The sequence below is a fragment of the Galeopterus variegatus genome, unplaced genomic scaffold (assembly GCF_000696425.1).
Source record: "Galeopterus variegatus unplaced genomic scaffold, G_variegatus-3.0.2 Scaffold1091, whole genome shotgun sequence".
Taxonomy (NCBI): domain Eukaryota; kingdom Metazoa; phylum Chordata; class Mammalia; order Dermoptera; family Cynocephalidae; genus Galeopterus; species Galeopterus variegatus.
Window position 1 is genome coordinate 398,679 of NW_007727202.1, and position 27,742 is coordinate 426,420.

At 39.7% G+C, this 27,742-nt stretch overlaps 1 protein-coding gene across 1 annotated transcript in view; it reads right to left on the reverse strand.

The window, feature by feature from the left end:
• ADAMTS16 (ADAM metallopeptidase with thrombospondin type 1 motif, 16) overlaps window positions 1-27,742 on the reverse strand; it is a gene marked incomplete at its 5' end in the record, with an annotated part of 142,187 nt that overhangs the window by 85,906 nt on the left and 28,539 nt on the right. Inside the window, 7 exons of the mRNA XM_008574715.1 lie at window positions 5,248-5,386; window positions 8,129-8,373; window positions 8,788-8,911; window positions 10,970-11,100; window positions 12,923-13,095; window positions 14,238-14,386; window positions 18,551-18,646. Of these exons, the coding sequence (XP_008572937.1) occupies window positions 5,248-5,386; window positions 8,129-8,373; window positions 8,788-8,911; window positions 10,970-11,100; window positions 12,923-13,095; window positions 14,238-14,386; window positions 18,551-18,646 (1,057 nt within the window). The remainder of the gene's footprint in view (window positions 1-5,247; window positions 5,387-8,128; window positions 8,374-8,787; window positions 8,912-10,969; window positions 11,101-12,922; window positions 13,096-14,237; window positions 14,387-18,550; window positions 18,647-27,742) is intronic.

Here is a 27,742-nt window from a genome sequence, read left to right on the forward strand (position 1 = left end):
CTTCTGTGCTGCAAAAGAAACAATTAACAGAGCGAAAAGACAACCTACAGAGGGAGAAAATATTTGCAAACTATGCATCCGATAAGGGGTTAACATACAGAATATACAAAGAACCCAAACAACAGTGAAAAAACCAGTAACCTAATTAGAAAATGGGTAAAGGAGCTGAATAGGCATTTCTCAAAGGAAGATATTCAAATGGCCAACAGACACATGAAAAAATGCTCAAATTCGCTCAGCCCCAGGGAAATGCAAATCAAAACCACACTGAGGTATCATCTCACCCCAGTTAGAATAGCTATTATCAAAAAGACAGAGAATAACAAATTCTGGCGAGGATGCAGAGAAAGGGGAACCCTCCTACACAACAGTGTGGACTGTAAATTAGTGCAGCCATTGTGGAAAACTGTATGGAGGTTCCTCAAACAACTACAGATAGAACTGCCATACAGTCCAGTAATCCAGCTGCTGTGTGTATACCCAAATGAATGTACTCCTGTACCCCACAGATATTTACAATCAATTATGTTTTAATAAAAAAAATAGGAGAAAAAAATTTGAGGGAAATAAAAGTCCCTACCTTGAAACAAGTCACTGTAATTAACACTCAGTGAATAACTAAGTGACTAAGACTATGGAGGGAAATTTGACAAGTCCACCAGACACAGATCAAAGAAAAGTTTACATTAGAACGGAACAAGATCAACCCTAACCTTGAATGATCAGAAACCTCATCCCTGCCTCCACGTGAGGTCACTCCTATTTGAGGGTATTTCAGATGTACATTCAGGGATCTGCAGTTTCCATTAATAAGCAAATGCTATATTAGGAAAGGGAGACAGAAAGTTGAAGAACATATTGTTTTTCCATTGTAGGATAATCTTTGTTAAAGAACGTGAGTGAGTGCCAACGCTTGAGAAATGTGTTCGGTGGGAGTTGGGCTGTAGTGGGAAGAACACGAGCGTGGGAGTCAGTAAACCTGTTTGAACCAAGTCACCTGCTGGGTTATCTTGTGCAATTCCCACAACTTATGATTTCTGTAGAAAGAGGGACAAGAATACTGAGAATTCTGAGATTATAATAATTATTTCCAGGCATTAATATTCATAAAGTCTTTAAACTTCACAAACACGAAAAACTGTATCAAAAATTCTAAGCAGCCCCTGCTGAAGCCAAGCCTTGAACCTAACATGCTGCTTCTGAGCCTGTGATCCTCCTGCACTTAACCTGTGCTGAAGGTTTCAACAGGATAGTGTATGTGAAAACGCACAGTAGGTGCTCAGTAAATGGCAATAAATGTTTCATTACTTTCATCTTGCTTGTATGCAAAATAAGATAATCCTGGGGGTACTGAGGGAGAAAAGAGAAAGAACAGGAGAGTGAAATTGTGCTTTTATGGGTCTACAAAACAGATGGGATCCAGGACGTTTCAAGCCCCACTGTGCAACCATTGTAAAAAGTGCCCCTTCCTGGTCATGGACACATGGCCAGTGAGGGGTACTTTGATTAGGTTTTGAGTCTTTGAACCTAGAAAGCAGGCGGGGTCAACACTGGGAGACTGCACAGAGTAGCTGTTGCCCTGGGAGGTGGTGAATACAGACACCCTGCACCCCGTCTCGTTGTCGAACTGAGAAACCCTGATTTGCCATCAATGTTCCATCAACACTGAAAACAACACATTCACTGACTATGAGTATAATGCCGTTGTTTACGAAAATGATTAGGGAATGAATTGGGGGTTGATTTTCTCCAGAAATTCTCAATGTCAGAATTATTCCTTAGAGATAATTAGGTGATTAGTAAGGACACTAATCATCCACTCAGTCTTTGTTCACGACACTGAGACAAGTAACTTGTTAGCAGCTGAGAAACCCACGAGTTCCTCTGAATGCGTGACACTCAAAAGGAAAACAGGAGTGAAACTGTTAAAATGAAATATAATCCTCTACAGCTGTTTCCATGTAATTCATTATACTTTTATCACCAAATGAAGATATACAGAAAGAGTTCTGAAACTTATAGTGTCCTTACACAAACATAAAGCTTTATGTTTCAATTATTATTTTAATCAAACACTAGGGGACCTTGAATAGAGAGAGATAAAATTAAGTACATTCGATATAATCCATAGAAGCCTGGGGATGGTTATAAGATCAGCAGGGAAAGGAAAAAATAAAATAAGTACAGTTAGAAATTAACTTTCCCATGTCACACACAGAGAAACCCATGCAGTAGAGGTTGGTTCAACAATTTCTCTGAATGAATGCAATGCAGGCTCATCTGGGAGACATCCCCAGAGAGGATTTCCCACGTATTTCCCTCTCGTTGCTATTAGAGCTATTTGCCTGCTGTTGTTCTGTGCAGGGGGAAGTGTATTTTTCCTTAGACAGCTTTTAATGGCAGAATCATTAGTCTTGCTAGCATATGACTTAAATATTTTATGCTTAGTTTATAATGGGAAGAATTAATGTATGTCAAGCACATAGTGTGAACTTTTCAGACTATTATGATTTTTGTTAATCTTTCAGTTTTCTTCTATTTTCTTCCTCATTCATTTAGATCAGCTATTAAGAAACTATGAATTCATTTTTATTTTTCTTTATTCATTCCTTACATTCTTACTTGATGCAAGTTCTCATTTGTGTACCATTTTCTTTTACTTAAATGTTACCATCTAAATTAATTTCTTAATTATTAAAGCCTGGAATACATATGGCTGAAATCCATTTGTCCTAAGGGTAACTTGCCTGTTTTCTAAATATCAGATTGAGTTTGCTGTTTTGTTTCTAAATTTGCAAATATTTACTTACTACCCTTATCAGACAGTGCATATCGGCTCTAGCTAAACACCTCCTTTTAGTGGAACTAGCTTTACCAATTTAAACACGGGTTTGAAATTTTTATGGTATTAAGATGACAAGGTTGCCTATTGTCTTGAAGTTCTTACTTACTACCCTTATCAGACAGTGCATATCGGCTCTAGCTAAACACCTCCTTTTAGTGGAGCTAGCTTTACCAATTTAAACACGGGTTTGAAATTTTTATGGTATTAAGATGACAAGGTTGCCTATTGTCTTGAAGTTCTTTTTCTAACCACTTGGATAATTTTTGTTACTGATAAACAGAATATATATCTTAATAGCCTCACATTGAAGCCCAATACATGTGTCCATGCAGACAACAGATGTGCAAATGAGTATGTAAAACAGTTTCTGGGTCATCCATGAGATGTGTCCCACCCGTCCTTCTGGCTGTGACAGTTCATTCCTGATGGCTCACATGTCTTCAGTGACTCAGTCCATTTGGAAAGCACCCTACAGGTTTGTTCACATGGCTGTGATTGTGTCTCAGGTAGGCCTCTTTGTGGTTCTGCATGGACAGAGGTGGGAGCCCTGATCAGAATAGAGCACAGAGTCACTAAAAACAAAAACAAAACAGCTCACAGATGAACACCTAGGCAAACAGTCCCCAGGAGAGAGACACCAACTTTTCTCACCATCATGGGAGGCAGGCTTAAAGGAAGACCCTAGACTGTGTTTGTGTCAGATCGCTTCTTGACGTGTCCAGCAAAAAATGTACAAACCAGGCAACTTTAAGGGAAGTCCCCAAGGAGAGGAACCCTCTATTGTCATGGGAAGTTCTTTTAGACAGGTTCTTTTTTGTCATTCTTACTACAACTTTCATAAGATTCTTGTATTTTCTGGGTGAATCTGAGTATGCAACTTTAAGGCAAATTTCTTTCTAGTTAAAATTTTCAACAGGACTAGTTAGATAAAGAAAAACCTCACTTTGTATCACTGTACTTTCCACGAAAGATTCTATTTCTCATCACCAACATGATGTATCCAAAAATTAGACTGACATTCAGGTGAACAATTTCAAGTAACAAATTACCTTTTAAAAAAATCTTAAATCAGGAACCAACACACCAGACAGCTTCCTCAGAGTCACACCCTGACGTGGAGAGGTGCAGAAGACAGGGGTGACAATGCTCAGAGCCACACACCCCACTCTGGGAATATTGCAGCCACCCTCAGGGAGGAGCCCTGGGCTACTCATCAGGACAGGACACGGACCAGCACAGTGGGCCCACGGTCTCAACGCGCCAGGCACCAGCNGCTAGCTTTACCAATTTAAACACGGGTTTGAAATTTTTATGGTATTAAGATGACAAGGTTGCCTATTGTCTTGAAGTTCTTTTTTCTAACCACTTGGATAATTTTTGTTACTGATAAACAGAATATATATCTTAATAGCCTCACATTGAAGCCCAATACATGTGTCCATGCAGACAACAGATGTGCAAATGAGTATGTAAAACAGTTTCTGGGTCATCCATGAGATGTGTCCCACCCGTCCTTCTGGCTGTGACAGTTCATTCCTGATGGCTCACATGTCTTCAGTGACTCAGTCCATTTGGAAAGCACCCTACAGGTTTGTTCACATGGCTGTGATTGTGTCTCAGGTAGGCCTCTTTGTGGTTCTGCATGGACAGAGGTGGGAGCCCTGATCAGAATAGAGCACAGAGTCACTAAAAACAAAAACAAAACAGCTCACAGATGAACACCTAGGCAAACAGTCCCCAGGAGAGAGACACCAACTTTTCTCACCATCATGGGAGGCAGGCTTAAAGGAAGACCCTAGACTGTGTTTGTGTCAGATCGCTTCTTGACGTGTCCAGCAAAAAATGTACAAACCAGGCAACTTTAAGGGAAGTCCCCAAGGAGAGGAACCCTCTATTGTCATGGGAAGTTCTTTTAGACAGGTTCTTTTTTGTCATTCTTACTACAACTTTCATAAGATTCTTGTATTTTCTGGGTGAATCTGAGTATGCAACTTTAAGGCAAATTTCTTTCTAGTTAAAATTTTCAACAGGACTAGTTAGATAAAGAAAAACCTCACTTTGTATCACTGTACTTTCCACGAAAGATTCTATTTCTCATCACCAACATGATGTATCCAAAAATTAGACTGACATTCAGGTGAACAATTTCAAGTAACAAATTACCTTTTAAAAAAATCTTAAATCAGGAACCAACACACCAGACAGCTTCCTCAGAGTCACACCCTGACGTGGAGAGGTGCAGAAGACAGGGGTGACAATGCTCAGAGCCACACACCCCACTCTGGGAATATTGCAGCCACCCTCAGGGAGGAGCCCTGGGCTACTCATCAGGACAGGACACGGACCAGCACAGTGGGCCCACGGTCTCAACGCGCCAGGCACCAGCATGAGAAGGGACCTACCCCCTCCGCAGGAGACGGAGCACTCGGAGCGCACGAGGGCCCACGTGTAGCTGGGCTGGGCGCTGGGCTTCTTCTCAGCCCCCAACCGAGGCACCGAGTATTCCCAGGCAACGCCAGGGTTCCTTCCCTGAAACAGAAGCTACAAAACAAGAAGAGGGAAAAATAAAACTAATTAAAACTCTATCAATACATACATGCTAAGTTGCTTTAAACTACTTAAAACAACAATATCAACAAAAAGTGGGTTATGATGATAAAATAAACACTGCCCATCCTCCAAAATTTACATCAAATTTCTAAACAAGAATAGCACTCTCAATGAGGATCACACATTTTTAGAAAAATATCTAGACTTCTGCTCTTTTGCCTTGCATTTAGTGTGTTTTCCACATAAAACCTCAAATGCCTGTGCAACCTTACAAGAGCAGTTAATTATCTCCCTCATTGTTTCTTTGCATCCTCTGCAAATCCTCTGCATCTGAGTGAATCAGAAAGCGATACCTGAAAAGCACCACCATTACACTCGATAGTGAGTTCCAAATAACCCAGAACACTTAGATATCATCTGTGCTCAATCAAAGTCATAGAACCTTCTACTGTGAGAGGACCAGGGGGCTTTTTGCCCACTGGCAGGTGCCCTGTAAGTCCAGGGGAAAGTGCATTTTATCAGAAAAGATCACTCAGGCCAAGCGTCCTGTGAGCCATGGCTCAGTGCATGGAATTGTGTTTGGACTCTGCACTTCCTAGCTCTAAACCCAGTCATACGGACCAGTCACCTGTTTTCTCATCAGGTGATGAGAAAACATCAGGTGGTTGGATCTTGTTGAGAAGGATTTTTTTGGAATCCTCACCTTAACATGCTGTTACAAATCCCATACCTGAGCCCTGGCCCCTTTACTGTCTGATATGATTTGAACTATGTCCCCCTGAGTCTTATGTATTAGAAGCTTAATCCCCACTGACAGTGTTAAGAAAGTGGGAAATCCCAGGATGGTGATTGAAAGGTGGGGCCTTAAAGAGGTGATTAGATTGTGAGGACTGTGTCTCCCTGAATGGAATAATCCATTGATGGGTGGTCATGGCCATGGTTCTGATGACTTCAAAAGGAAAACACATGAGAAGTGCTCTCTCTGTCTCTCTGTCTCTATCTTTCTCTCTCTCTCTCTCGTGTGTGCCTCCATCTGTCATGTGAGTCTCTGCCTCACTGTGTAGTGACTACCAAGGCATTCACCAGATGTGTTCCCTGGACTTTGGACTTCCCAGCCTCTGAAACTATAAGCAATAAATACTGTTTTTTTACATGTTACCCAGCTTCAGGTATTCTTTTTTTTTTTTTTCCTTTTTACTGACCGGTAACGGGATCGCAACCCTCGGTGTTGCGCCCGCACCGCGCTCAGCCAGTGAGCGGGAACTGGTCTCCACATGGGATCCGAACCCTCAGTGGGAGTGCCGCCGTGCTCCCAAGCAGCACACTCTCCAGTGTGCCACCGGGCTGGCCCATAGCTTCAGGTATTCTGCTCTAAGCAACAGAAAAGGACTGGTACACTGTCCTTTGTTCATTCAGACAAAGACACCTATCCTTCCCAGACCACCCTGGCAGCATACTCCACCCCTGCCTGCTGACACAGCTCAAGTCTTGGTTGGTGAAGATGTTGTGGGACAGGTAAAAGCCTGGGACAGGTGTCTGCACCACATGGCTGCTAAGATGCTATCCAGCTCTGACATTCTGACCCTTCACAACTCTTCTTCCATCAAGAAAATTTCCTAATAAGCCCCACTAATTTTTAAACCCAACTGATCTCTTTCTCTGATTACTAAAGCTAAAAGCATTAGGTTGTGGGAGAGAAATAACCAAGGAAAGAATTTGGGATGAATAAGTTTACATAGGGCACAAGGGAACAGATCAGGGTCAGGGAGGGTGGAGGCAGGCAGTGTGGAGGCACCCGAGCCCCACCCAGACCAGCTGGGAGGTATCTCCCAGTAAGAGACAAGAGGATGGGATGGGGCTGCCAGTCCTAGAAAGCAGGTGGCCATGTCCAGGTTGCTTCCACCTCCACAGCAAGGTGTGGGTGAATGGGGCGGCTTCTGAGCCAAGTACTTCTCTTGAACTGTGCACGGAAATAAGAAAAGTAGGGAGTTAGCACAACTGCTACCTGCTGCCACCATCTGTCCCATCCTGTGGGATGAGTGGGGCGGCTTCTGAGCCAAGTACTTCTCTTGAACTGTGCATGGAAATAAAAGTAGGGAGTTAGCACAACTGCTACCTGCTGCCACCATCTGTCCCATCCTGTGGGATGACAGTGTTGTCAGAAGAAACCTGAGTGTATTTTGTGAGCCTCTGAATTCATGGGTAGAAAACACATAGCTCGTGTGACTGCACAGCTGTGGTCAGCGAAGGGCTAGGTTGTGACACAAGCAGGTGCCACAAAACACCATGGGCTTTGCTCTGGGTTCTCATCTCGATCCTATTTCCACAGGACACAGCCGAAGAATGCTCATCCCACCCAAAACACAGGCACAGACAGAGCCGCCCCCTCTCCCCAAAGTGGCTGCTTCTCACAGCCATTTGTACTTGCAGGAGAGAAGTGGACTTTGTAAAATCAATTGATAAAGACCACCAAATAGGAATGCATGTAAGTACATAAATACAACTCAATCATACACCAAAAAATGAAAGATGAGGAAAACAAGTCTGCTGCCCCCTTCAGCCTATGCAAGGATTAAGTATGCAGAAGAAGGCTTATGGTTATAGTATATGCGTGTTTTTGTAACCGTAAGCATTCTTCCGTGTACTTAAAATTATGCCAATGGTCCTGAACCTGCAAAAACACCAGAAGACCTTCAATATGAGCACCCCTGAAACCAAGAGGCTGGCCTCTACCTCCACGATCAGGGTTTCATTAGTTGGTCCAGCGGAGGTTAAGCTCTCGGGCTCTTTATAGGACCGTCTGTAGTTGAAGGCAGTGCCTGAAAACCTGTACCGGCCGGGCCAGTCCACGGTCCAGTGTCCATTCAGGTAGTACTGTTTCAGGGTGTTGCGTACAGCAATGTAGGAGGTGGATATGTTTATTTCATAGATGCGAATACTCCGAGCTCCAGAAGGAATGGTGACCATGTGATAATACTCTAGATAAAGAAAGTGGGGAAAAATATGTTATTTCATTCAATAATGCAAAGCAAAATCCCTAAGCAACTTCGGTTCTTTGTAACCAAAACTTGAGAATGCATGTGTGGAAGTGGGGAGATCTGTTTTGGCAATCAGTTACATTAGTCCCCTCACTGACTTCTTTTTATTAATTGGAGTAGAGTTCGTGTAATTTTCACTATTCCTAAGAACCATTTTAATTCAAATAACCTAGCAACCATGTCCAGTCAAAACAGAAAGCTTGAGAAGCCAGGGAGACAGGAAACCAGACAGCGGAAGCAGTTCAGGACTCCGAGCACCTGCAGTTTTCACTGGTACCTTGAGATGCTCCCACTAAGAAGCTCTAGTTCATACCTTCCTTCCCCAGGACTTGCAGGAAGCTCTGAAGTACTCACGGTTGCTTTGGTGGTGCTTGGTGTAGACACCCCTGTGAGTTGAGCACTCAGAGTTATTTCCCTTGCACACCCCACAGGAGTCTTCAACGGCATCAGATCCAAGGACATTGTCACATCCAACTTTCTGGAGGACCCACCACGTCACATGCCATTCATGAAAGAAAGGACAGCACAAGCAATCACGTCACCAGTCTCATGCAGGAAACCTCCTCCCCACCGTAGCTGAAAGTTTCACCAACACAGAGTAGTTAACAAACGTTTATTGGATACCCAGTATGTGCACAGTGAGACTGTTACTCTACTCTTCAGATCCAAAGCAGGAAAGCTTCGAATGTGAAATGTACCCTGTCCCCTTTGGTACTGCTACACAGCTATAGTAGCTTTAGCCCTAAATTAAACTATAGGTTGTTATGTGAGAGACATGGGGGTATTTCAGGCTGACATAAAGAGCTTTGTTCAGTGTCAAGCAATGTGTACACACAAGGTTCCACTGAACAATGGCACTGTGCTTTTTAACTGCCTTGTGCAATGGCAGAGAAGTGACAGATACCACGGGGAAATGCTTCCAGTAGTACATTAGGTAAAGGGCATATTTGTCCAATGTCTTAGAATTTTAGGAGCTCTTCATAATTTCTATAATGCTTGCTTGATTTACATGTCCTAACAACAAAAAAGGCTCTATATGTAAAATTAGCCATTCAGAAACAAAATAACTATAGTCTACAATCCCTTGTTTGAAATTCTGAGGGCCAGATGCATTTCAGATACATCTCAGAGTTCTTGAAAGGTAACACATATTAAGCATAAGATGCATATGACAGTCCCAGTGGGGCCTAGGGTAGCATCCCATAATAAACACTAGCAAAACACATACATATTTACAGTAAGTAGGATAAATAAAAGTGATCGGTAGTCTCACTGCAGTTCAAGGTAGGTTTTGCCAACAAATACATGCAGGTCCCAAAATCACTTTTACAACTTTTTGGATTTCAGTTTCACAGCTTTTTGGGTCTGATCGGTAGTCTCACTGCAGTTCAAGGTCGGTTTTGCCAACAAACACATGCAGGTCCCAAAATCACTTTTACAACTTTTTGGATTTCAGTTTCACAGCTTTTTGGGTTTCAGAGTTGCAAATAAGGGATTGTGACACTGTAGCATTAAGAAAATCTAAATATAATATTTAACAAATCAATAGTTAGACAATGAGCATTTTAAAGCTGAAAGAGATCTTAATAGAATTGTCTAGTCTAATCTTCACTCCTTAGAAACGGAGACAATAAGGACTCAGTAGACGATCCGACTTTACCATGGTCACACTACTTAGAGGAAACTAGAACTGGAACTGAGGTGTTTGGACCGCACAGAAAATGCACACTGAGTAACTTCATGAAAAATCCCATTATTTACATGCAATGTATTTGATCTGGTAACACTTCACTTTGCTTATAATGAAGTTATTTTACCCCTCCTCTCTGTGAATGGCTACCAACTCATCACTTTATGTCACTTAGCTGCCAACTCTTGCCCAGCCTGTCTCTTCCATCCCTGTTCACCCACCCTGTTCCAGCAGAAGTTTAGGCTGCTGGGTCTTGCTGAGAGCTGTAAAGTGGCCTCTAGGCTCTCCACTGTCCCCACCTTCACTGACTCTCCTCACTATGGCCCAGCCACTGCAACCTAACCCAATGCTTGTTCTACACGACACGAGGATAAAAATCCCAACTCCTCATCCTGGCCACGGATGGCCCTTTGGGAGCCTCTTCACACCCTACTCACCTTCCTCAGAAGCCCCCAGGCCCTGCCTGCCTTATTCAGCTCCTACCAACCCACGCTTTCTGCACCACCATGTCCCCCTGTCTTTTTCCCCAGCATCCTTCTTCCAACTCTCCCTGGCCAATTTAGCTTGGATGCAGATGCTCCCTTCCTCCACGAGCCCTGCAAATGTCTCGGACCCACATGTCAGAAAGAATCAGCTCTCCCTCCTCCTCACACTCTGTATACACCTCCATTGCAACCAATCAGTGAGTCATCAACATGCATTCTGCTGGATCTCTCCCCCACCCGGCTGTGACTTGAAGGTAAGGGGCTCATCTTATGGGTCCCATCTTTCTAGCCCCTACAGCATGCCTGGCACAAAGCGGACTGTCTGGAGACGTTTGTTGAATGAACGAACGATCGTTATTACCTCACATATCCCATCTATACAAACATTACGGCTATCCTCCGAGCATGGAGTCCCATCTTTGACTTTATTTGACAAAGAAAAGAAGAAATCAAATCCTTCTGCGATACAGTAGAGTTTGCATAAGTCCTGATCTTAAAAAGAAATACACACACAAACACAAATAAGAAAGATACTTAAGCTCTGATCGTTTTTGCTCTGAATTTTAGATAGATTTTTCTCCCCCATAAAATAACTCCCACATAATAATACATTGCAAAGACAGTTTTTATGGTTGTCTAATTTTTTTATGGTTGCCTTCTTAGGTGCTTTTTTTCCCTTTAAATTTATTATTATTATTTTTTAATGCTTTACTATTAATATTTACACTACCATGTCCTTTGCTGATCCTTGTTCTTTACACGGTGGTTGGCACATAGTAGGCATTCAATAAATATTTGTTGACTTAACTAAACATTAATGTTTTATTACTTTACTAGTATAATTAACTGTTCTTTTGTAAAAATGCAAAAAAGTCACTGTCATTTTGTAGCAATACATGAAGTTCTTACAAATGAAATATAATAAAATAAGTAAAATAGTCACTGAATTTCTTAATGCATTTGATGAAATACATAAACTTTTTAAACTGATAAGGGAAGTAATTTTTTGATGAAATCTCCAGAGAAAAATATTTTCTACAAACATAATGGATTGTAAAAAAAAATACTGATGCACAGAGAAATAGGAAGTTCACTTGTTTCCTCGATAATCCATTTCAAGGTCTTATTGTTTACACATTTAATGTGAAATTTTGTAGAATTCTCTTCTTGGTAAAGAAGAAACAATGACAAAAATTTTGTCTGCCTTAGGAATTTTCACGGGCCCAGACTCATCTACAGGTATTTTCCTGATTAACCAACTAAATAATTCTAAGAACCAAATTTTGTATGTGCTTCCATAATTAATAAACTTATTTACTTAAGACTAACAAAGTCAGGAGAAGCAAACATATTTTTTGACCCTGACTTCAAAATTCACTTAACTTTTTCTTCTGCCTAGCAGTCTGTTTCTCACTGGCTTAATTTTTACATTTTAGGAGTAAAAGCACAACCAAACATGCTTTGTGTGGTATTGCTTGTAATTTCCCTTCCAGAATTCACTAACTTCACAAAACTACAACGAGAACATTGCTTTGTGTGGTATTGCTTGTAATTTCCCTTCCAGAATTCACTAACTTCACAAAACTACAACAACGAGAACATCGCATCTATTAAGATGGTGAAGTAAATGTCAGACAGGAAGGCCCAACTTATGTACTTCCCAAGAGTCTCTGCCATTTGCTTGGATGATATTCCCCATTTCAAGGAATGAGATTATTAAGTATTCTTTAAACTAATCCTCAGTTATGCCACTTGAGCTACCAAATTCAAGTTATTACCATTATAAGAACAACACTAATTTCTCTCCCACTGGGAAGTAAAATCTTACATATGCCACAAATAAACTTCTTTGTTTATAGTTATATATCTAGACTTTCTGAATATGAATACTTAAAAATTATCCAATTTTCCAAAATATACTAAAATTTTTCGACAATTATGTGTTCAATGGGTGACAGGCTTATAGCAACATCACCATCAACTACTATGATTCTTAATTTAAAAAAAACACATTGATCCAATGTCAATACATCATCCATTTTGAATTTTTTTGATCACTTCTTTGATGAATTTCTTTGTAACACATGCTCCCTATCTGGAGTGTGGATTTCTGACCACACAGCTGGTCAAGTTTAGATTAGATGCCATGGCAGTCGGGGAGGCAGAACCAAACCAACCCCCAGAAAGGGGTACGTGACACTGACCTCATGGACTGATATGTGGTCTGCCTGGACCCCACATGTAATCATGTCATTCTTTAAAGAGTGAAGACACTGAGCTTGAGGCTGTGACTGGAGGTGGGCTGGAGACTTACCTTCCACCTGAGTGTAAGGCTTCCACTTGTAGTGCCGCCCTCTGAACCGCTTGCTGTTGTGCTCGGCACACTGGGTGGCACGGAAGTCCTCACTGTTGTGGGGACATTTCTGACTGTTGCATAGCCTCAGGGTGCGAGGCGAGCCCTCGCAAAACCTCCCTCCGTGTGACGGTCTGCAAAGTGTATTTCACAGTTAGAAACCTCGTACTGTAGGAGCTACTCAGCCCTCCCTTGAAGTCAGTTTTACTGGAGAGATGGAGCAGATTGTGTTCGATTACTCAGAGTGGGCAGTTAAGAAATGTGGCCTCTATGTATTCACTGGCACAGTCTCCCACGTGAGTGATGTGGGTCTATTGGAAGTGGCATTTTCCACGTTGGTAAGACAGGTTAGGGTCTGGAAGGCGGGCTTGTGTGCGTGTCCTTGGTTGCCTTCCACCCCCCTCTGCAAGGAGGCAGGTGATGGTCGCTGCCTCCACGTTCGATGGGAAGGGGCTGAGTATGGGGGTGGTGTGGCGGCTTTCTCAGGATGGCACTCTTGAGAGAGAGCAGAACTGAGACTGAAATTCACCAACTTCACTTTCCAGACTGCAACGTCTTCCCACTACCAGCCTCCTTGTGACCGGGCCAGGACATGAGGACTGAGGCAGAAAAGTCAGTCACCTTTGCTGGGTGGGCACTAACAGCAGACACCCCTGCTCACCCACAGAATTCACCCATCCACACCTGAGTAAGAGGATCCTGAGAGGACGCATAGAGCTGGGCGCTGATGTGGCCTCATGCTTTAAAGACAGGACTGAAATAACGACTCGTATTGCATACGTCTAAACCCACCTAGGTGCAAAGGGAAGACTTAAAGGCCTCTTCCCTTCAGCACACTGGTGACTGCCTCTAACGTTCTTGTAATCTTCCAGGAGCCCACCACTAATCCACCTGTCGTAAAGGTAAACATATCTGATGAAAAACTGGAGATTTTTTTTTTCTCGTGAAAGAATTATTCTTATCCATTCTTATTCATTTAGGTTCTATAAACTTTTCTCATAATTTATTTACTTGTTTTAAGCAGACCCTCGATATTTCAAGTTGGGTCTGTTATTTTTTGCTCTAGTCAGGTAGTTACAAGTATCCTCAATTACATCAAGGGGAGCTAATTATTGAAGAAGTGCTTGAGCAAAATACCTTTCCTACTTAGTGTTTCTTGCAAAAATACGTGAAGCAGAGAATTGATATTACTGAGCTCAGGTTTAGGCGTGCTGTTTGGAAAGCTCATGGCATGGAAACCGCTCATCTGTGAGGAAGGAGGTCAGGACGTACGTACTTGGGATTGGTGCAGAGGCGGTCCCTGTGGGACACCCCCCCGCCACAGGTCCTGGAGCAAGGGGACCAGGGAGACCAGTCCGACCAATGTCCATGGGTAGGCTTGGGGCCTTCATCACCGTATTTCACACACTGTCCTCCACGGCACCACTAAAAAATTAAAAAATGAATAAACAGAAAAGTTTACGTGCCTCATGGGTGAATAACTGAGTTCATTTCATCACTACTGTAAGGCTGAGTAGTGGGGAGTTTTATACAATATGCAGACATTACCTTCCCTATCCTCAAGTAACTACTAATAAAATCAGTTTAATGCTGCCTTTTCTTTCCAAAGTTAGCATTGTCCTATAAATCCACATACACGGAAGATGAACAGAAGAACCATCTTTAACCACCTGAGCTCTTGGAACTCGACGCGGTTAATGAAGGAGGGCAATGTGACCATTCTGTCTGACTGCTCAACTCCCAAGCCAGGGAGCTCTGACCTGTCCTGGACACAAGGTGCTTTTCACATCTCACTTTCAGAACAGAGTGAGTCTCAGGTAGAACCGTCCAGCTGGAGGCTCCACGTGGCTCAGCACCTTGTCATTTCTGGCCACACTCTGTGCTTTCACTCCAAAGCACCTGCGCTCGGCGCCCCGAGCTCATTAGCTGAGGGCATGTGAGAGGTCACACAGCTTTCCAAGGATACAAAACAATCCATCTGGAATTCCATCTGTCCCCATGAGAGCTGGAGATGCTATCGGCTCCTGCTTCTTAGGGAAGTGCTCATCAATGTCAGTTCAGGCTAGAGCACGTGTGGCTAGTTCACCTTCCTCACGCACAAACGCTGTGCACTATCTGAGGCTGCGTGCAGGGCTGCGGGCTCCTCCCCTGCCATGTGGTGTAGACATCAAGGGTCTTAAAGGTCCAGGCCATCTGGTGGAGGAAGGGAGGAACATGCTTGCCCTTGGTCACTGGCCTGTGGGCTGGGAGTGACGTGAAGTCCACACCTGTCTCTCCAAGATTAGAGCTATCACGTTCTACCGAGAGAAGAAATGCTGCTTTTATAAGAGGAAAATGATACTTCAATGATTAACTGATGTATTAGGTTAAAACACATCAAACCACTAATATTTGAACTCTGTTGGCGCACAGAAATGGCAGTTTCACATGGATTGATACAACCTATTTAAAGGAGGAAAACTAAATTTTAAAACAAATAATTCTGAGGACTAAAGCCTTATCCATTCAATTCTTCAATTCTATAGGCAGGAAAAAATTCTCTCTTCCGTCACCACCTGCCCTAACCCCAGGTGCAGAACAAAGTCCCGCAGCCCCGCTCAGCTCGGTGAGGACCGTGCAGCAGGAACAGGGCGCCCAGTGGCCTTGTGAGTTACCCAAGAGAGATGGAGGGCAGGAGGGGCCAGGACAGCTCTCAGGGCTCTGATGGGGCTCTGGAGGGAGCAGGGAGAAGGCAGGTGTGTGTTGGCTGTTATTGTTGTTTCTTTTTTTAAAAAAATCATCTGGTCATAGCTTTCTAATACAGGAGATAGCAAATACGAAAACAAGAATAAACAAGGTGAATAACTCGAAAAATATTTTCGGAAAAATCTATCTTGTTTGAAGATTAAGGAGATTTGGAGCTCCACATGAAGGAAGGCAAGCAGAAGACAGCCATCCTGTCCTGAAAGCAAGGATGTTTAATTTATTGAGGAAATTTATTTCTGTTTTTACCAGGCACTTGTGGGCAAATGCAGTGTCGATCATGCCAAGCTGTCCATTTGCTCTTACTACCTGGCAAAGTTTGCAGACTCAAAAGGGGTAATAGCTTTTACTCTCCTGTTTATTTTTATTTATTTATTTATTTATTTAAAAAAAACTTTTTTAATGAAAACTTTCAAAGATATTCACAAGTAAAGTAAATAGTATGGAACCCTCCTGAAACCAGTACCCTGCTTCAACAGCTATCAACGAGGGTCCAATCTCCGGGCTTTCTGACTCAACAATGTGTCTCAGGCTCATCTCATACCTTCCTTGTTCTAGACCTGGAATCATTCATTTGTACAAGAAGATCTGACTCTTTTTATTGGGAAAATTGGACAAAGAGGCTACAAATCTGTTCAAGGGGTGGTCCTTGCTATTGTGTTGGTCAATGAGTTTGTGGGTTTTTTTTTTTATTCTCATGTTTTATTTTTTTAAATCCTTCATTAGTTCATACTAACTTATCCAATTCAAATTTAGGATTATAAATGTTACTTAGCATATTTGATTTTATATCAGTATCTCCTTTCCCTTACGCATTAAAAATCTTTGTTCTCATCAATACAAGTATATGTAATATTTGCTTTATTCCTCTCTCTCTCTCTCTCTCTATATATATATATATATATATATATAGTGTGTGTGTGTGTGTGTGTGTGTGTGTGTGTGTGTGTGTAATAGTTTTAAGAGGGCAAAACCAATTATGCTGCCACAGTGGGGGGAAAAGGTTCCCATCAAGAAAAAAAATTATTGGGATATTGACTTCTGGTAATGCACATGTCTAAACTGATAAACCTCATGTACACATGCAGACCAAAAATGCACAAAGGCACACAACTGATAGCAGGTAGGAGTGTTTCCATGAGAACTGGAAGCTGTGAGTTCCACTTTCACCACTGAGAAGCCAGGTAACCTGAGAAGCACATTTTATTGCTTCCGCCCATGTTCCGCTGTGTGATTTCCAGGAATCCATTCTATCCTAACAAGCTCTAACTCTTTTTAATGTGAAGGAAGAAAACTATATTTGAAATACAAGGTCAAATAATGTGAAATACCAGTAAAAATTAATTTAATGATGTTTTCAAGGTAAATAAAATGTAGCAAGAATGCATAGGTGATTTTGAGGGAGCATCACAGCTATATTGCCCAGGAAAAAATAGCACATGACCATGAAGAAAGTAGGACGCCTGGAGAACCACCCCATGCCTCCTGCAGTTGATATGTCAAGGGCAATGACAGAAAGGCTGCCAGCCTTTCAAAAATTAGGCATAATTTTGCAAATTGTTACCTGAAAAAAATCTTAATCAATTATGAGCAGAAGATTCATAATTATATACAGCTTAATACTCAGGCAAATTACTCGATGTCTTTTGACAATTAGAATTTCCCCTCTGTAGTATCTCATCATACCGATTTTCTCTTTCAAAAACTAAAAGCATTTGTATTACATTCTTATCAAGAATTAATTGAACTGCAGCTGCCTAGATCACTACAAGAATCTAATCGTCAATCTCACCACTGAGAGAGTCTAGAAAATGAGGCCTGACAACAATGTGCCGGGGACGAGTGGCTGCTGGTGCTATTCTCAAGTAACTGTACCTGATTTCTCTTCATTTCCTTAGTCTGCAATGCAATAATTTAATCTGAAAGCATATGTTAACATTGTTAACATTTTGCATCCTTTTTGTCTGTATTCACACTTAAATATGTTTAGGATAAGACACATTTATTTTGGAATTTAAACATAATAGATCAATGATATTTAGGTACATATTTCTCTTCCCTATTCATTCATATCACTAAAAAAGGTCAGATACCTAAAAAGCAAAAATGGCTACAGTGATGATTTGGGTGCAGTATATTTCCATCTTCATCAATAGTCTTTTATATTTTGAAAAAATGCAACCATAGGTTAAATCAAAGGGATTAAAGTATTATTCTTGAGTGTTAAGATAATTTATCTTTTAAGATTTAGTGACAAAATTATCATTCTCTACCACGTAATACTAAACTTGCTATCAGATATATTTCTTCTTTTTCCCTACCATGACTCTCTCTCATTTTTCTCTGGAGCAACAACAGGGTGAAATGGCCTGTTCCAGCTGGGGTCCTCAAATTGGTGCTCTGAGGCTTCAACAGCACTATTTAATGCTGGTCATGACTCTCTCTCATTTTTCTCTGGAGCAACAACAGGGTGAAATGGCCTGTTCCAGCTGGGGACCTCAAATTGGTGCTCTGAGGCTTCAACAGCACTATTTAATGCTGGTTCTTTACATGGTTAAATGGTGGTCAGTGGTTTAATGTTTCCCTTTATTAAATGGATGTAGTTGTTATCTATTTCCTGACTTCTAAGTCTATTAATTCCAGATAGCTCATCATTGCATTTTCTTAAAAGTAGGAAAAGCAGTCCTGTTCATAGTATCAATATGAAATGAATGCAATGTTTTGACATGGGTGCATACGTCTATGAGAAATACAGACTTCAAAAATGTCCGTGCAAGAGGAGGGACGATGCATGGGTTGAACGACTAACATCCAAACATGATGCTGTTCCCAGCACTGGCTTCTTACCATGTCGTGCCCACAAATAGTGCCTTCTGCTGCTGGCATAAATTTAGTCTCACATTTCCTTCCAATCCGGTGGCACCACAGGGCTTTACAGATGTCCTAAAGGGGAAGCAAAGGTTGTTAGTACTACAAATTGTTGATGCATCCATGATAAAATATCCCTGAAAAGTTTAAGGGAAAAACAACTAATATAAGTTAAAAGTGGATGTCTACTTAGCAATAGATGCATATGATAGAGTGGGGAGTTACAAGAACCAGATTCCAGACTTGGTTCTACTTAATTCCATCCATGAAACTTTATTTATTTGTATTTGTTCATCATAAATTTAACAAAATTTTATTTTCTAAATTAAAAAGTAAAATACACTTAATCCAGACATTGCAAAATACTACAAAAAACTAAACTGAACATTGTATTATTTATTCTTATCAACCCCACCTTCCACTAATCTCTCCAAGTCTGAACCTCATTATTACATTGAGAATGACTAGGACACTTGTTAGCTTGTCCAGTTATCCGTCCACCCAGGTACCCACCTACCCAAACTTTTGATGAAAGCTTAAAATATGTGAGGTATATTGCTAGGCAAGATATTCCATAGTGATTATGACCCAGACTTAGTGAATATGACCCAGACACAGTGAATATGTGCCCAACAGAGGTAGGGACACAGCTTTCCGTGGAGGACTCAGAGAGGGAGTCAGAGAAGACATGATGTCTGAGCCAACTCTTGAGCTAGAAGAGTTTGTCAGGGGGAAAGGGGGTGGCATTCAAGCAGGAATGTGTGAAGGAAAGAGTCAAGATTGAAGGGAGCCTGCAAGGGAAGATGCACACGGCTGATCTGGCAGCAAAACAAAACAAGGTCTGAGACTGATAAATTATAAAAGGCTCCCACACATAAGAAATTATTTTTACTTTCATATCTTTTGAGTCCAAAGGAACACGATAGTGAAGGGCAAACAGTAGGACTTGTGAAATGATGGAACCTTCTGGAATGCTGGTGGGAGCATCAATTGGGCATGATAACATTTCTTAAATTGTCTGCACAACTGTTCTGAATATTTAAACAAGTGCTGCATTATTTTCCAAGAAATGGAATGGCTGCATCTACTGGGTGATTTGTTTTATTAAAAAAAATGCACTGTGGCAAAGCATTTCTACATATTTCTGCTTGAAAGATGGCATTTTGCTGCAACGTGACCTTGTTCCATATTCCAATGATGTTAAAAGGTTTTCTGCATTGTCTGAGTCATCTCAAGAAGGCTTTTATATTTAATAATCCATTTTAATTTTACCTTCATAAAATTAGTTCTTGAATCTTCCCCCTAAATTTAATTATATATTTGTAAGTTAAGGTATTTACTAAAGTCTCATATTTTTCAGCCCATATCTCCCTCACTAATAAATCAGCTTTTGGAAACTTGGAATGTTAACAAGTAAACTTTCAATGTTTTAATTCAGATATCAATTGCTTTTATTTTGAACTAGTCATAAAAATCTCATATGGTTACAATCATTGCATAGTTAAATTTTATTTTCTTGAGAGTTCTCCAGGATCATTAAGCTCCATTAGGGTAAATGTGTCATGCTGTTGGCTAGTGCTCTGCCTGGCTCACGCCTCACCAGCAGGTGACAGTGATGCTCCTACAGCTCCTCTTGTGAAGTTTGTTGCTGAGAGTATTAACTTTATACTCCTTCAGACATTAATTGTTATGTAGTGTTGGGGCCTCTCTTCTTGGTCAGAACAGTGTTTAGATCAGAGATATACAATGATCGTAGGGAATCCATAAAAGCAGGAACCTGAGTGTCTGCAACAATCTGAAAAGACAAGTGGACAGCTCTATTTGCTTGCAGGGATAACAAGTCGATAGAATATCAGGATACAAATAAAGCTCCCTTGAAGCCAGAGCCCGTGGACCCCAGCTCAATGCAGGGTGGCGATATGGTGGATCAGAACCAGAGACTGGAAGAAGGCATGGGGCAGGCACTGGGTGGCTCACAGAGACCTGCTAATTCGGGAGGCTGTGTGTGAATGAATGTGTCAATAAATGGATGTGAAAGAGGAAGCTGTTCATGTGGTGGGTCAGCAGGGAGACAGCCATAGTGGTCCAGTGGAGAGTTTGGCCTTCCAAGATAGGAAGGCAGATCCCATGCGGACTGGGCAGGAGGCAAGGCAGATCTAGGCAGGCAAGACCCCTGCATCCTCACTGTGCATGTGAGGGTGACGGCATCCAATCATTGACTTGTCTTGTTGGCTAAATGAAGTAGTCACAGGTAACATGTCCAGGTCGGGGCCTGCCCTCTAAAGGGCACTAGACCTTTGCATGTTTCCCTTCTCATTTCAAGGGTTCGAGGCAATACCAGCACAATCGCCCATCCCAGCCTGTGTGCATGGTGCCGCGCTGCAGTCCTGTGACCTTAGGGAGCTAGGGTACTAACTCACAGGGCTGTTTCTAAGACAATCCAAGACTATACAGGGTAAGCGGCACTAAAAAATGCTAATGATTTTAATATATTCATTATCAGTACCTGACATAGTGCTTGGCATCTAACTGGTTTCAGTAAATGCTTTCTGAGCAAGTTGAACCCGTACTAGCTTGCTCCTGTAGAAACCAGTGATAGAACGGGCAGGAAAAATTCTAGTGTGCTATAATCACAAAAAAAGTGTAAGACAACTTTAGAAGACTACCTTTTGACTTAAAAGTACTAGATTCAGACTATTATTCAAAGTAATTTCAAAATATTCTTACATTTTAATTTTGGGGAGCATTTTGCAGAATAAAGATATACAAAGGAAAGATGGCTTTCCACTTTTCTACGTATAAAGCCCTCACATATAGAACGTTGGCTATAGCTCACTGCTAAAGCATGTGATTCAGTGAATCAGCCTGTGCCCTGGCTCATGCCATCTGTGCATTTCAGCCTCCAATTCCAGTCCTGCTCAATTTCCAATTCTAGTCCTCAGACAGAAATAAATCACAGAGTTAGAAGAACCTTGAAATATAATATAATCCTTGTTATTGTTTTCAACATATCAAAAAGCATTTGAGATCTTGATACCCTATGAATGCAATTGCCTGCAATTTAATAAAAACATGACACTGTCCTGGACAACCAAATAAAAATGCTGGTATCTTAAAGGGTCAGATGATAAGATGAAAATTAAAACACAGCTGGACAACCAAAACCAAATTGTTGCCTCTCATTTTTATCATACATTGACTTAACTGTTAACTTCTGGACATAACATACAGTGACTGTATTAAAGCACTATTGTACGTCATGTCTTTAATGAAACTTCAGAGTCCTCTTGGAACAAAGATTCTAGAGTCCAGGAAGTTGGAATGCAAGATTTGCTGGGTATAGGGGGAGCTATCAATTTAACAACAGTGCCCAGGATACTGAAGTGATCAAATTTCAAAGTAATTCTAGCTGCTTGTATTTCAGACAGCAGGGTAGGGCCACCAGTGACGACAAAGGAAAATAGGTACTTGATAAAAACACAATGTTTGTAATAACCAACGCTGAACTCAGGCAGAAAAGAGTCAAAACCAAATAGAGAGTTTATTCCTGCTTTTATCTCTGCAGCTAAGGAATGTCATCTTTAATGAAGTCTTTTATTTACTATCCCATCCCATAATTTAAGAGTTATGTTCACAGGGATCAATTTCAGTAATATCGACTTGGTTAAGTTTAACGTCACAATGTAACACCCCAAATAAAACCAACCCTGCAGATGTCCGGGTTGGAAACTGACTGTGGCACTTCAGTACTGTGAATAGTGTGCCACCATATTAATTTCCTCAAACCGTCTGTATTAGACTCTCCAAAAATACAAACTAAGAATGCAATTACAAATGATTTGATAGTCAGATATACAATGTATCATAATGATTTCTTTTCCAAGCAGTGGGATGCTTTTATCACTAATTCGATGATTACTTCCACTGGTGGACAGAGAAAGCCATTGTTATATATGTGCGTGGATTTACACACAAGTATGTGAACATACATGCATATACACCAAATACACATTGATTTATCCACGAAAAGGATGCATATGTACTTGTATTATCTATTAACTTTCCAAAGTAAATAGCATAAGGTATGTAAAAGAGGTTCATCGCTTTCTAAAATACCATCCATCCATCTACCACTCAGACTAGCAAATTTTTATGGAGCGTGCTAATGCATCAGGTCCTGGTCTGGGCACTGGATAATTTGCTTGTTATTCATTGATATTCTCCCATCAGAAAACTTCCTTATCTTTACATTTCATCCTAACAAAATAGACCCAGTTTTATAAAATTTTGCAAAAGGTCATTTAAAAAATTAAATTTTATAGTGTACAGTGTTCTGAGATGTTTCAATCCAGATGGAAAATAAGGAATCACTAATTTCCCCATATTTAATATTGAGATTTGATGTATTAGAGATTCTGGCCACACAAATTGAATTTAATTTATAAAAATAAAATATGCAAAGTTTGTGTTGAAGAAAAATCTTATCATAAGGAATAATCTGACATTATCTGATTTTAATAGCCTTTTTAAAAAAAAAATTTCAAAGATACTTCTATTGTCCATGATGAAATAACTGGTACCAATCTTACTTTTCTACAAAACAAAAACAAAAACACAAAAACCAAAAACAAAAGAAAACACAAAAAACTACAAAACTATATGGACATAATACATGGTCCTTTGACAACAGGTGACACAGTTCTGTAAAGCTGGAGAAAAGGGAAATGCACGCAAGGCAAATGCCTCATTCTCCCCAGCTTTCTGCCTGGGAGCACTCTGCAGACACTTCTGCTGCCAGGAGGTAGATTCCGGAGGATGCAAAGATCAGAGGTGAGGGCTGTTTGAGTAGTTAGGATCTGTTGGTGCAGCAGGAGAAAGGTAAAAGCTGCTGAGTAGTGGGCCCCAGATGTCTGCATTAAAATTTCTTGTAGGTCCTTATCTAAGGGGTGAGCAGCTGACTCATAGATGAGGACCAACCTGCAGATGGAAAGCTGATAAGGGCTAGAAGGCAGAGGAGAGGTTGCAAAGGTGGAAAACATGAGAGTTTTGTCCAATACAAAGTGCAGAGACCTCAATGAACATCCTGGGCATTTAGTGGAGAGCCCAGAAGTCCATCCATGCCTCATAGTGAGAGCCAAGTGCTAGAGTACAGGCTATGCTGTCGACCAAGCAAAACTGAAATAAATGAACCCTAACAAAGAATGAAACCAAACCTCAGAGGACTAAAAGGATTCACCTCTTATACTATAATAATACACTGCAATATAATGTAAATATGTAACAAAATAATAAATATATAATAAATAAATATAAATAAATAAATAACAAAAATAGTATAATACGTTATAAATATATTCAAGGAAAAAGTTAACATAATGAATAAAAAATGGAAATTGCAGAAGAGACATAAACTATAAAAGAAAGAATTAAATGGCAATTCTGGAACTGAAACTTACAGTAACCTAAATGTATATTTCACTGAATTGCCTAAATGAATAGAAATGGTAGGAGACACAAATAGTGACCAACTTTTTTACTAGAAACAATTGAGGCCATAAAAAAAGTAAATACAATTATACTTTTAAGGTGTCCAAAGGAAAATAAGAACAAAGAAGAAAACTATTTAGAAGTCTGTATCCAACAAAAATATTCTTCAAAAAATGAGGGTGAATTAATGACATTTTCAGATAAAGAAAACTTGAGACAATTTGTGGCAGCATATCTGTGGTATGAGAGAGGCTAAAGGAAGTTCTGTAGGTCCTAGGAAAATGATACCAAATTGAAACTGAGACCTACAGGACAACATAAATACTAAATGATACACATGTGGCTAAATATAAAAGGTGACGTGATTTTGTGTCTTTGTTTATTTAAAAGCAACTGACTATTTTAAAACAAAAATAACATTGCATCATATGGCTTATAAAATGCATAGATGTAAAATACATGATGACGTAAGTACAAAGTATGGAAGACGGATAAATGGGCGTATTTGTTGTAAGGATCTTGCATTTCACATAAAGTGGCACAGTGTTGATTCCATGTAGACTCTAAGTTAAAAATGTATGTTGTGATCACTAGAGCAGCCACAAAAAAATAAAGTAGTACTTAACTACTTTATTTTTTATAAAGCAGTATGATCCAAAAGAAGGCAGGAAAAAAGGAGCTAAAGAAATAAAAGATGAATGAGACTAATAGAAAACAAATATCAAAATGGTATATTTAAATCCACAGAAGCAACAATTACACCAGATATAAAAGGACTGAATATTCTAGTGAAAGGTCGGAGATTTTTCAACTGGACAGAAAAGCAATAGCAAATGAAAGGATGTTTATAACAGGCATATTTTATACAAAAACACAAATAAATTGAAAGTAAAAGGATTGAAAAAGATATGCTAAAAGCATTCCAAAATAAGCTGACGTGGCTATATTAATATCAGAAAAAGTAGAATTCAAAAAAGTAACATTACCAACAATAATGAAGGACATTTTATAATGATAAAAAATCTCAGGAATACATAACAATCCTAAACCTGCATGCACCTAGTTATGGAGCTTCAAAAGACAAAAAGCAAAAACTAATAGAACTAAAAGGAGAAACAAAAACATACATAATCATTGTTGGTTATTTTAACACCCATATCTATAAAACTGGTGGAACAAGTAGCAAATATCATGGAGGATACAGAAAATATAAGCAATGTTATCAAATAAAAATGGATATTTCTTAAACTCTATAGACAAGCACCAAAGAATTAACATTCATTTCAAGTATTCATGGAACGTTCATCAAGATAAACTACATGCTAAGCTATAAAGTATGTTTCAATAAAATTTCAAAAGTATATGTAGAGTATATTCTCTGAACAAAATTGAACTAAATTAGAAATCAAAGTTAGTTACTTAGAAAATCACAAATTATTTAGAAATTAAATAATATACTTAAATAATGCATGTGTTAAACAAAAAATCACTAGTTAAATTAGGAATTATTTCATACTCAATAACATTAAACAAAAATGTAAAAATTTTCAGGATACAGGCAATAGAGTGCTTAGAAGGAAATTCATGTCTTTAAATATAGTTAAAAGGTTATATTAGGAAAAGAAATGTTTAAAGTCAATGATACAAGTTTACTACTTTAAAAGTAAGAAAACGAAAGGCATATTAAGCCTCAGGATATAATAAAGACAGAAGGAAACTTAATGAAATAGAACAAAAATCCAACAAAATTAATTTAAAAATTAACAAAGCCATATATTTATGTTTTCGAAAGAACAAATTAATCTGATAAACTCCAAGCTAGACTGATCTAGGAGAAAGATAAGAAACACATATTGCTACTATTAGGAGTGAAAGGAATAGAACAAAAATCCAACAAAATTAATTTAAAAATTAACAAAGCCATATATTTATGTTTTCAAAAGAACAGATTAATCTGATAAACTCCAAGCTAGACTGATCTAGGAGAAAGATAAGAAACACATATTGCTACTATTAGGAGTGAAAGGGGAAATATCAGGATAGATCTTACAATAATTAAAGAAATAAATGAAACTATGACAAACAACTTCTTGGGGAAAAATCAGCAACATAGATAATAAACAGACCAATTTGTTGAAAAAATCTCTGTGTCGCTTTAATACCTTCTTTACCTTTTCCCTGCGAATTTGATCTATCTAGCTGACAGCTTCTTCTGAAAAACCGGTATCTGTTAGTGTAGCTGAATTCGTAATGACAAAACCTTCCCACAGACAAAATTTGCTGGTGAATTTTAACAAAGATTTAAGGAAGAAACAACAGCAATCCTTTACAAACTTTTCAAGAAAGCAGAGGAGCTGGGAACACTCTCACATCATTGATAAGGTTAGCATAACCTATATCAATTCTTGAAAAAGAAATTATAAGAGAACAAGGTTTTTTGTCTTATTTTATTTTGTTTTTCTCAACTGGCTGTATGGGGATCCAAACTCGACCTTGGTGTTACATGCTGCACTCTAACTGAGCTAATAGCCAGCCCCCAATTTTTCAATATGATTCAAAAACAGAGATGTAAAGATCCTAAACAAAACAGTCACAAATCAAGTCGATAAAATATAAAAATGAGTTATAAATTATGATCCAGTTGGGTTATCCCAGGAATGCATGTTAGTTTAACATTCAAAAGCCAATGAAAAAAATTAAAGTCAATCTATAATTTACAACATTAAGAATAAAGGACAAAATGGTAAAACTACATCAATAGATGTCTAAAAAGTTTTGACAAAATTCAATACACTGTTGTGATAAAATCTGTCAACAAACTAAGATTAGAAAGAACTTTCTTCAACTCAATGAAGGGAATCTGTATAAAACCAACAGCTAACATACTTAACAGTGACATATTACACACTTTAATTTTAATATATTGAGCAAGGTAATTAGGAGGTTCAAGAATAGGCAAAACTTAGCTATGGTGACAGAAGTCAGAACAATGTCTGCTAACTGGGGTTAGGGTATGGGGAAGGGAGGAGGAAGAGAATAAATGGAAGGGAGCACAGAACTTTCTGGTTTTATGGAAATAAGCCATATTTTGATTGAGAAGCTAGTAACATGGGTGAATACACTCCTTAAAATTCAAACACCTAAAATGAATATATTTCACTGAATGTAGATATTTCCTCAATAATAAAAAAGACATTCTGCATTTAAGTTATTACTACTGACTATATGTTCCAAATGGCATTAGGGTGTCAGGAATGACATGGCCCAAGGTCACAAAGGAAACTAATGTGGAAACCAGAAGTATTATTTAGAAAAACCCTATCTTTGAAAGAAAACATTAATTGTATTTCTCTTTTCCTTAACAAACAGAAGGGTAACATTAAAAAAAAAAAAAAGGGCCGGCCCCGTGGCTCACTCGGGAGAGTGCGGCACTGGGAGCGCCGAGGCCGCGGGTTTGGATCCTATATAGGGATGGCCGGTGCGCTCACTGGCTGAGCACGGTGCGGGCGACACCAAGCCAAGGGTTGCAATCCCCTTACCGGTCAAAAAAAAAAGACCAAAAAAAAAAAAAAAAAAGGAAAGACTTAGGGAATTCTTATTTTCGGCCCACAGAAAAGGCAACATTGGGGATACACGCTTATGCGGGCTGATTTATTACCTTTGCTCCAAGCTGAGATTACCCAT